Below are 12,265 nucleotides of genomic sequence, written 5' to 3'. Positions count from 1 at the left end.
TCTGGGACCCCTATAATGCGAATCTTGTGTTTAATGTTGTCCCAGAGGTCTCTTAGGCTGTCTTCATTTCTTATCATTCTTTTTTCTTTATTCTGTTCTGCAGCAGTGAATTCCACCAGTCTGTCCTCCAGGTCACTTATCCGTTCTTCTGCCTCAGTTATTCTGCTATTGATTCCTTCTACTGTAGTTTTCATTTCAGTTATTGTATTGCTCATCTCTGTTTGTTTGTTCTTTAGTTCTTCTAAGTCTTTGTTAAACATTTCTTGCATCTTCTCGATTTTGCCTCCATTCTTTTTCCGAGGTCTTGGATCACGTTCACTATCATTATTCTGAATTCTTTATCTGGAAGGTTGCCTATTTCCACTTCATTTCGTTGTTCTTCTGGGGTTTTATCTTGTTATTTCAGCTGATACATAGCCGTCTGCCTACATCTTGTTTATCTTTCTGTGAATCTGGTTTTTGTTCTACAGGCTGCAGGATTGTAGTTCTTCTTGCTTCTGCTGTCTGCCCTCTGGTGGTTGAGGCTATCTAAGAGGTCTATGCAAGTTTCTTGATGGGAGGGACTGGTGGTGGGTAGACCTGGCTGTTCGTCTGGTGGGCAGAGCTCAGTAAAACTCTAATCCACTTTTCTGCTGCTGGGTAGGGCTGGGTTTCCTCCCTGCTGTTTGTTTGGCCTGAGGTGACCCAGCACTGGAGCCTACCCAGGCTCTTTGGTGGGGCTAATGGTGGACTCTGGCAGGGCTCACGCCAAGGAGTACTTCCCAGAACTTCTGCTGCCAGTGTCCTTGTCCTCACTTTGAGACACAGCCACCACCCCCCACCTCTGCAGGAAACCCTCCAACACTAGCAGGTAGGTCTGGTTCAGTCTCCTATGGGGTCACTGCTCCTTCCCCTGGGTCCTGATGTGCGCACTACTTTGTGTGTGCCCTCCAAGAGTGGAGTCTCTGTTTCCCCTGTCCTGTCAAAGTCCTGCAATCAAATCCCGCTAGCCTTCAAAGTCTGATTCTCTAGGACTTCCTCCTCCTGTTGCTGGACCCCCAGGTTGGGAAGCCTGACGTGGGGCTCAGAACCTTCACTCCGATGGGTGGACTTCTGTGGTATAAGTGTTTTCCAGTTTGTGAGTCACCCACCCAGAAGTTATGGGATTTGATTTTATTGTGATTACGCCCCTCCTACTGTCTCATTGTGGCTTCTCCTTTGTCTTTGGATGCGGGGTATCTTTTTAGGTGAGTTCCAGTGTCTTCCTGTCCGTGATTGTTCAGCAGTTAGTTGTGATTCTGGTGCTCTCGCGAGAGGGAGTCTTTTTCATGTTTTTTTTGTGTATATTTTATGTTTTCTTTGCTTCTTTTGCTCTGTTTGTTTTCTGTTTTTTATTTTTCATTCTTTGTTTTTGTTAGTTTAGTTCTTACTGTTCTAATTTTAGCATTTTTGTTTTTCTGTTCCTTCATTTTCCTTAAATTTTTTTTCCTCTTTTTTCTGAGAGTGTGTGTGTGCATGTGTGTGTGTTGTGCTGTTGTTGCTGCTGTTTGTTTGATGTTGTTTTGCTATTCGTCTTGGGTTTTGTTCATCTGTTTGCTTCCTTTAATTTTTACTTTTTTTTCCTTTCCTTTTTTTTTTCCTCTCTTTTCTCTCATGTTTTGCTGTGCAGCTGGTGGACTCTTGGTTCCCTGGCCAAGGGTCAGGTCTGTGCTTCTGAGGTGGGAGCACAGAGTCCAGGACACTAGACCGCCAGAGAATTCCTTGATCCAGGGAATATTAATCAGCGTGCGTGCTCCCAGACGTATCCATATTAACACCAAGTCCAAGTCCCACACAACAGCCTGCAGGCTCCAGTACTAGACACCTCACGCCAAACAACCAGCAAGACAGGAGCACAGCCACACCCATCAGTAAACAGGCTGCCTAAAATCGTACTAAGCTCACAGACACCCAAAAACACACCACCTGAAGAGGCCCTGGCCTTCAGAGGAAAAGAATCAACTCCACCCACCAGAGTGCAGGCACCAGGCCCTCCCACCAAGATGCCTACACAAGCCCCTGGACCAACCTCATTCACCAGGGGGCAGACAAGAGAAGCAAGAGGAACTACGACCTTGCAGCCTGTGGAAAGAAGACCATAAACACAGTAGGTTAGACAAAATGAGATGACAGCGAAATATGTTACATAGGAAGGAGCAAGGTAAAAGCCCACAAGACCAAATAAATGAAGAGGAAATAGGCAATCTACATGAAAAAGAATTCAGAGTAATGATAGTAAAGATGATCCAAGATCGCGGAAATAGAATGGAGACATGGGTCGAGAAGATTTACAAGGACCTAGAAGAACTAAAGAACCCACAATCAGTGATGAACAATAACTGAAATGAAAAATACACTAGAAGGAATCAACAGCGGAATAACTAAGGCAGAAGAACGAATAAGTGAGCTGGAAGATAGAATGGTGGAAATAACTGCCAAAGAACAGAAGAAAGAAAAAAGAATGAAAAGATTTGAGGACAGTCTCAGAGACCTCTGGGACAACGTTAAATGCACTAACATTCAAATTATAGGGGTCCCAGAAGAAGAAGAGAAAGGAAAAGGGCCTGAGAAAATATTTGAAGAGATTATAGTTGAAAACTTCCATAACATGGGAAATGAAATAGCCACCCAAGTCTAGGAAGTATAGAGAGTCCCAGGCAGGATAACCCCAAGGAGAAACATGCCAAGACCCATATGAATCAAACTAACAAAAATTAAATGAAAGAAAAAATATTAAAAGCAGCAAGGGAAAAGCATCAAATAACCTACAATGGAATTCCCATTAGGTTATCAGCTGATTTTTCAGCAGAAACTCTGCAGGCCAGAAGGGAGTGGCAGGACATATTTAAAGTGATGAAACGCAAAAACCTACAACCAAGACTACTCTACCCAGAGAGGATCTCATTCAGATTTGATGGAGAAATCAAAAGCTTTACAGAAAAGCAAAAGCTAAGAGAATTCAGCACCACCAAACCAGCTTTACAACAAATGCTAAAGGAACTTCTCTAGGCAGGAAACACAAGAAAAGAAAGAAGACCTACAAGGACAAACCCAAAACGATTAGGAAAATGGTAATAGGGACATACATACAGATAATTACCTTAAATGTAAATGGATTACATGGTCCAACCAAAAGACACAGACTAGCTGAATGGATACAAAAACAAGACAAATGTATACGCTGTCTACAACAGACCCACCTCAGACCTAGGGACACATACAGTCTGACAGTGAGGGGATGGAAAAAGATATTCCATGCAAGTGGGAATCAAAAGTAAGCTGGAGTAGCAATATTCATATCAGACACAATAGACTTTAAAATAAAGAATATTACAAGAAACAAGGAAGGACACTGCATAATAATCAAGGGATCAATCCAAGAAGAAGATATAACAATTGTAAATATCTATGCACCCAACATAGGAGAACCTCAATACATAAGGAAAATGCTAACAGCTATAAAAGGGGAAATGGACAGTAACACAATAATAGTGGGAGATTTTAACATCCCACTTACACCAATGGACACATCATCCAGATAAAATAAATCAGGAAACACAAGCTTTAAATGACACAATAGACCATATAGACTTAATTGATATTCATAGGATATTCCACCTGAAAGCAGCAAAATACAATTTCTTTTCAAGTACACACGGAACAGTTTCCAGGATAGATCACATCTTGGGTCACAAATAGAGCCTTAGTAAATTTACGAAAACTGAAATTGTATCAAGTATCTTTTCCAACCACAATGCCGTGAGACTAGATATCAATTACTGGAAGAAATCTGTAGAAAATACCAATACATGAAGGCTAAACAATACATTACTAAATAACCAAGAGATCACTGAAGAAATCAAAGAGGAAATCAAAAAATACCTAGAAACAAATGACAATGAAAACACGACAACCCAAAAACTATGCGATGCAGCAAAAGCAGTTCTAAGAGGGAAGTTTATAGCAACACAATCCTACCTCAAGAAGCAAGAAACATCTCAAATAAACAACCTAACCTTACACCTAAAGCAATTAGAGAAAGAAGAACAAAAAAACGCCCCAAAGTTAGCAGAAGGAAAGAAATCATAAAGATCAGATCAGAAATAAATGAAAAAAGAAATGAAGGAAACAATTGCAAAGATCAATAAAACTAAAAGCTGGTTCTTTGAGAAGATAAACAAAATTGATAACCCATTAGCCAGACTCATCAAGAAAAAAAGGGAGAAGACTCAAATCAAGAAAATTATAAATGAAAAAGGAGAAGTAACAACTGACACTGCAGAAATATAAAGGATCATGAGAGATTACTACAAGCAACTATATGTCCATAAAATGGACAACCTGAAAGAAAGGGACAAATTCTTAGAAAAGCACAACGTTCAGAGAGTGAACCAGGAAGAAATAGAAAATATAAACAGACCAATCACAAGTACTGAAATTGAGACTGTGAGCAAAAATCTTCCAACAAACAAAAGTCCAGGACCAGCTGGCTTCACAGTGGAATTCTGTCAAACATTTAGAGAAGAGCTAACACCTATCCTTCTCAAACTCTTCCAAAATATAGCAGAGGGAGGTACACTCCTCAACTCATTCTACAAGGCCACCATCACCCTGATACCAGAACCAGACAAAGATGTCACAAAGAAAGAAAACTACAGGCCAATAGCACTGATGAACATAGATGCAAAAATCCTGAAGAAAATACTGGCAAGCAGAATCCAACAGCATATTAAAAGGATCATACACCATGATCAAGGGGGGTTTATGCAGGAATGCAAGGATTCTTCAATATACACAAGTAAATCAATGTGATACACCATATTAACAAATGGAAGGAGAAAAACCATATGATCATCTCAATAGATGCAGAGAAAGCTTTCGACAAAATTCAACACTGATTTATGATAAAAGCCCTCCAGAAAGTAGGCATAGAGGGAACTTACCTCAACATCATAAAGGCCATATATGACAAACCCACCACCGACATTGTTCTCAATGGTGAAAAACTGAAACCATTTCCTCTAAGATCAGTAACAAGACAAGGTTGTCCACTCTCACCAGTATTATTCAACATAGTTTTGGAAGTGTTAGCCACAGCAATCAGAGAAGAAAAAGAAATAAAAGGAATCCAACCTGAAATGAAGTCAAGCTGTCACAGTTTGCAGATGACATGATACTATACATAGAGAATCCTAAGGATTCAGAAAACTACTAGAGCTAATCAATGAATCTGGTAAAGTAGCAGGATACAAAATTAATGCACAGAAATCTCTTGCATTCCTATACACTAATGATGAAAAATCTGAAAGAGAAATTAAGTAAACACTCCCATTTAGCACTGCAACAAAAAGAATAAAATACCTAGGAATAAACCTACCTAAGGAGGAAAAGAAGTAAAACTCTCACTGTTTGCAGATGACACGATCCTATACATGGGAAATCCTACGGATGCCACCAGAAAACTACTAGAGCTAATCAATGAATTTAGTAAAGTTGAAGGATAGAAAATTAATACACAGAAATCTCTTGCATTCCTAAACACTAATAACAAAAGATCAGAAAGAGAAATTAAGGAAACAATCCCATCTACCATTGCAACAAAAAGAATAAAATACATAGGAATAAACATACATGAGGAGGCAAAAGACCTGGACACAGAAAACTATAAGATAATGTTGAAAGAAATCAGAGATGACACAAACACATGGAGAGAATACCATGTTCTTGGATTGGAAGAATCAATATTGTGAAAATGACTATACTACCCAAGCAATCTACAAATTCAATGCAATCCCTATCAAATTACCAATGGCATTCCTCCTGTAATTAGAACAAACAATTTTACAGTTTGTATGGAGACACAAAAGACCCCAAATACCCAAAGCAATCTTGAGAAAGAAAAACAGAACTGGAGGAATCAGGCTCCCTGACTTCAGACTATACTACAAAGCTACAGTAATCAAGACAGTATGGTATTGGCATAAAAACAGAAATATAGATCAATGGAATAGGATAGAAAGCCCAGAGATAAATCCACCCACCTATGGCCACCTAATCTATGACAAAGGAGGCAAAGGTATACAATAGAGAAAAGATAGCCTCTTCAATAAATGGTGCTGGGAAAACTGGATACCTACATGTAGAAGAATGAAATTAGAACACTCCCTAACACCATACACAAAAATAAACTCAAAATGGATTAAAGGCCTAAATATAAGGTCAGACACTATAAAACTCTCCAAGGAAAACATAGGGAGAACACTCTTTGACATAAATTGTAGCAAGATCTTTTTTGACCCACCTCCTACAGTAATGGAAATAAAACCAAAAATAAACAAATGGGACCTAATGAAACCTAAAAGCTTTTGCACAGCAAAGGAAACCATAAACAAGATGAAAAAACAACCCTCAGAATGGGAGAAAATATTTGCAAACAAAGCAACTGACAAAGGATTAATCACCAAAATATATAAGCAGCTCATGAAGCTCAATATCAAAAAAACAAACAACACAATCCAAAAATGGGCAGAAGACCTAAATAGACATTTCTCAAAAGAAGACATATAGATGGCCAAAAAACACATGAAAAGATGTTCAACATCACTAATTATTAGAGAAATGCAAATCAAAACTACAATGAGGTATCACCTCACACCGGTAAGAATGGCTATCATCAAAAAATCTACAAACAATAAATGCTGGAGAGGGTGTGGAGAAAAGGGAACCCTCTTACACTGTTGGTGGGAATGCATATTGATACAGCATGGAGAACAGTATGGAGGTTCCTTAAAAAACTAAAAATAGAACTACCATATGAGCCAGCAATGTCACTACTGGGCATATATCCAGAGATAACCATAATTCAAAAGACACATGCACCCCAGTGTTCATAGCAGCACTATTTACAATAGCCAGGACATGGAAGCAACCTAAATGTCCATCAACAGAGGAATGGATAAAGAAAATGTGGTACATATATACAATGGAATATTAATCAGCTATAAAAGGGAACGGAATGGGGTTATTTGTAGAGGCATGGATGGACCTAGAGAGTGTCATACAGAGTGAAGTAACTCAGAAAGAGAAAAACAAATATTGTATATTAACTCATATATGTGGAATCTAGAAAAATGGTATAGATGACCTTATCTGCCAAGCAGAAATAGAGACACAGACGTAGAGAGCTAATGTATGGATACCAAGGGGGAAAGGAGTGGGTTGGGAGGAATTGGGAGATTGGGATTGACACATATACACTACTCATAGTACGTATAAAATAGACAACTGACAGGAACATAATGTACAGCACATGGAACTCTACTTAATGCACTGTGGTGTCCTAAATGGGAGGGTAATCCAAAAGGGAGGGGATATACGTATATGTATGGCTGATTCATTTTGCTGCACAGTAGAAGCTAACAGAACATTGTAAAGCAACTATACTCCTATAAAAAAAAATTAAAAGGAGTATAAGGGAATGAAAAATTGTTTGCCAACAAATTCAATAGCCTAGATTGAATATATTCTTGTAAAGACAAACTACCAAAACTGAGTCAAGAAGAAATAGAAAATCTGAACAAAATCATGATATGTAAAGATATTAAATTAGTAATTTAAAAATCCACCCAGGGTTCTACTCAGCTTTTAAATAAGACTTAACATCAATCATTTTAAAACTTTTTTGTAAAATAGAAAAGGAGGAAACTTTCCCCAATTTATTATATGAGGCCAGTATTACCCTTATATAAAAATCAGACACCACAAAAGAAGCAAACTACAGACCAATATTTCTTATGAATATAGAGGTTAAAATTCTCAATACCAGCAAATACTAGCAAATCAAATCCAGCAATATATTAAAAGGTTTATACACCAAGTAGGATTTATCCTAGGAATGAAAAGTTTGATTAAATTGGAAAATTAATTAATGTGATATTAATAGAAAAAACCCCAAAAACCACATGGTCTTCTCAATAGACATAGAAAAAAATGTGACAAATTCTAACACCCTTTCTTAATAAAAACACCCAATAAATAAGAAATAGAAGGGAATTTCTTCAACTTGACAAAGGTCATCCATTTAAAACCCACAGCTGTCATCATACTTAACAGTGAAATAATGAATGCTTTCCTCCTAAAATCAAAAACAGGAATATGATGTCTGCTCTGGCCACTTTACTTCAACATTGTATTGGCGATTCTAGCCAGAGGAAAATCAAGAAAAAGAAGTAAAAGGCATTCTGATTGGAAAAGAAGAAATAAAAACTATCTCTATTTTCAGATGACATGATCTTGGACATAGAAAACCCTAAGGAATCCACACAATATACCATTAGGACTAAGAGAAGAATTCAGCAAAGTTGTGGAACACAAGATCAGTATAAAAAATCAATTATATTTCTATACACTATCAAGGAACAATCTGAAATTGAAATTAAGAAAAGCATTCCATTTACAAGAGCACCAAAAAGAATAAAACACTTTGGAATAAATTCAACAAAAGAGCAATATTTACACAATGAAAACTATAAACATTTTAAAAGAAATTAAAGATCTAAATAAATGGAGAGACATTCCACGTATATGATTCAGAAGACTTAATATTGTTAAGATGGCAGTACTCCCCAAAGTGATCTACAAATTCAACTCAATCAGTATGAAAATCCTGGGTAGTTTTTTTGCAGAAATTAATAAGCTGATCCTAAAATTCATATGAAAATACAAGGAATCCTGAAATGCCAAATCAATCTTGAAAAAGAATGAAGTTGAAGGACTCACATTTTTCAATTTCAAAACTTACTACAAAGCTATGCTAATGAAGGCAATGTAGGAGTGGCAGAAGGATACAGATCAGTGGAATAGAATCAAGAATCCAGAAACAAAAGAAACTTCTACTTATGGTCAATTGATCTTTGAAAAGGGATAATATAATTCAATGTGAAAAGGATAATCTTTTCAACAACTGATGATGGGACCACTGGGTATCCATGTGCAAAAGAATAAAGTTGAACCCCTCCCTCACCCAATATACAAAAATTAATTTAAAAATGGGTCATAGATCTAAATGTAGGAACTAAAACTATAATACTATTAGAAGAAAGCAAAGAGGTAAATCTTCATGACCCTGGATTAGGCAACGGTCTCTTAGATATGATACCAAAAGCACAAGCAACAAAAGAAAAAATAGATAAACTGGACATCATTAAAGTTAAAAACTTTTGTCCCTCAAAGGACACAATTAAGAAAATGAAAAGACAACCCACAAATTGGGAGAAAACACTTGCAAATTATGTACTATTTGATGAAGGCCTAGTATCCAGAATATATAAAGAATTCTTACAACTCAACAATAAAAAGACAACTAATTAGAGAATGGGCAAAGGATTTGAATTGATATTTCTCCAAAAAAAGACAAAGAAATGGTCAATAAGCACATGAAAAGATGTTCAACATCATTAATCAGCAAATGCAAATCAAAACCACAATAAGATATCATTTCAGTCCCACTAGGATGGCTATAATCAAAAAGGTGGGCAGTAACAAGTATTGGCAAGGATATGAAGAAATTGGAACACTCATATACTGCTGATAAGATATCAAGTGGTACAGCCAGTTTGGAAATCAGTTTGGTGATTCCTCAAAAGTTAAATATGGAGTACCATATGACCCAGTATTTTCCTTCCTAGATTTATCCTGAAGAGAACTGAAAACTTATGTTCACAAAAAAACTTGTACAGTAGCATTATTCATAATAGCTAAAAAGTGGAAACAACCCAACTGCCCATCAACTAATGAATCTACAAACAAAATGTGACATACCCATACGATGCAATATTATAGGCTATAAAAATAAATGAAGTGCTGATACACACTACAACATGCATGAACATTGGAAATATTAGTCTAACTTAAGGAAACCAGACATAAAAGGCTATACATTATTCCATTTATGTGAAGTGCCCAGAATAGGCAAAACCATAAAGGTATAAAGTAGTCAAGTAGTTTTCTGGGGTTGGGGAAATGGAGACTGGGGAGTGTATGCTAATGAGTACAAGGTTTCCTTTTGGGGTGATGAAAATGTTCTAAAATTAGATAATGGTGATAACTGCACAACTCTACAAATACACTAAAAAACCACTGAATTATACACTTTAAAAGGGTGAATTTATATCTCAATAAAACTGTTATTTTTTAAACGTCTGGCATACAGTAGCCATTTAATAAATGTTGGTTGGTTTCATTCCCATCAGGCTAAATTTAGATAACAGAGCTGAGGCTACTTCCTGCCCAGGGTTTAACAACTTTTACCCCCCTTCAGCCTTGGCAGTGATCAGGTGGGATAGCCTGAGGGTTGCCAGAGAGGGAAACTGGAAACAGCTGTCCATATCTTTGGGCTGGGAAGAGGAGCTGTGATAAAGAATGGGGAATCCAAAGTTAGGGAACAGAGGCAGATTCTCTCATCAGAGGCCATTCTAGACAATAAACTTGGGAGGAGGGTGGAAAATAAAAGTTGAGACAAGAGACCACTGGCTTGTGATCTGGAGGCACCTTAATTCAATTAACAGCTTGCTATATCCCCTTCTCTGACTTTCATTTGGCTGCTAGCTTGAATTCTTTTTTTATTAATTTTTTTATCGGAATATAGTTGATTTACAATGTTGTGTTAGTTTCTGCCGTATAGCAAAGTGAGTCAGTTATACATATACATACATCTGCTCTTTTTTAGATTCTTTTTCCATATAGGTCATTACAGAATATTGAGTAGAGTTCCCTGTGCCATACAGTAAGTTCTTATTAGTTATGTATTTTATATATAGTAGTGTGTATATGTCAATCCCAATCTCCCAATTCATCCCCCCCATATATACAATGGAATATTACTTAGCCATAAAAAAGAACGAAATAATGCCATTTGCAGCAACATGGATGGACCTAGAGATTGTCATACTGAGTGAAGTAGAAAGATAAATGTCATATGATATCACTTATGTGTGGAATCTAAAAAAATGGTACAAATGAACTTATTTACAAAACAGAAATAGAGTCACAGATATAGAAAACAAACTTATGCTTGATTTCTTATAGGGAAGGCAGCTATCCCACTGCTTATAGGCACAGTGGACCGAGTCATTTCCCTGCCAGAAAACTATATCATTTTTCCTATTTTATTGAGGTATACTTGACATATAACATTGTATTTGTTTTAGGTGTACAACATAGTAATTTGATATATGTACTATTGCAAAATGATCACCCCAATAAGTTGAGTTAACATCCATCAACTCACATAGTTACATTTTTTTTCTTGTGATGAGAACTTTTAATACCTAATCTCTTAGCAACTTTCAAATATACAATACAGTTTTATTAACTATAGTCACCATACTGAACATTACATCCCCAGAACTTATTTATTTTATATTTTAGGTAAATAATTATATTACTAGGCATGGCAATGAAGTACAACAAACGACAGCTGAATTTCTAAAATATCGGGCCCCACACCCTGGATATGAGTGAAAAAGTGTTGAAATGTATTGTGCTGCATTAGCAACAGGTAAACCAGGACTGCCTAAATCTTCATTCGACTCGATCTTTTATGCAGATAAAGAATACTATGTATTTATTCATTTAATCAATAATATTAAACAAATTCTTGTGGGAATAGAACTAAAATGTATTAAGAATTGACTGGTTACTGGGCACTGCCTTAAGCACTGTCACAAACGTGATCCAGAAAAACAAAGCCTAAGAGAGAGCCTTTGAATCTTAGGATGGACAAGAGTGGCCTTTGAAAAGCAGTTTCACTGGAGACGTGAACCAGGGTTGGGAGGATCAGAGTGAGTGGCAGTGAAAAAGTGAAAGCAGTAATGTGAGTGGGCTCCTTTTCCAAGTTCACCACTAAAGAAAAGGATAGATGAGACAGCTTGAGGAAGAGGCAGGGTAAAAAAAATTATAGTAACTTATTTTTCTGATTATATAATGAGGGCCCAGTGTAGATAGGAAGAAGAGAGAAGTATAACAGAAAAATAAAATGGTTTATGATCTTTAAACAAATCTACATTTTCTGCATAAATTCATATCAAAGAAACCTGGACACTAAATTTAAAAGCTAGTATACAGTTTAGATTTCTAACTAATCAAAGTATATTTCTATCAAGGATAAATAAAGAAGGAAAGGTCAAAAAGTGGCTTTACTTTTAAGGCAGACGTTTAATTTGAAGGAAAGGTATGAAAGTGACTGAAG

General features: G+C 36.7%; 1 protein-coding gene across 11 annotated transcripts in view; it reads right to left on the bottom strand.

The window, feature by feature from the left end:
- Positions 1 to 12,265, bottom strand: part of TEX9 (testis expressed 9) — a 215,423-nt gene that overhangs the window by 132,445 nt on the left and 70,713 nt on the right. The window contains exon 1 of one of the 11 annotated variants that reach the window (XM_067747746.1): positions 2,048 to 2,072. The exons of the other annotated variants lie outside the window; for them this stretch is intronic. Coding sequence (XP_067603847.1) covers positions 2,048 to 2,052 — 5 coding nt within the window. The 5' untranslated portion in view covers positions 2,053 to 2,072. Of the gene's footprint in view, positions 1 to 2,047; positions 2,073 to 12,265 lie in introns of those variants that run through there. 11 annotated transcript variants of the gene reach the window in all.

This window comes from Pseudorca crassidens, chromosome 1 (assembly GCF_039906515.1).
Source record: "Pseudorca crassidens isolate mPseCra1 chromosome 1, mPseCra1.hap1, whole genome shotgun sequence".
Taxonomy (NCBI): domain Eukaryota; kingdom Metazoa; phylum Chordata; class Mammalia; order Artiodactyla; family Delphinidae; genus Pseudorca; species Pseudorca crassidens.
The sequence above is the reverse complement of the archived record's forward strand: the minus strand, read 5'-3'. Positions and strand labels throughout refer to the sequence as shown.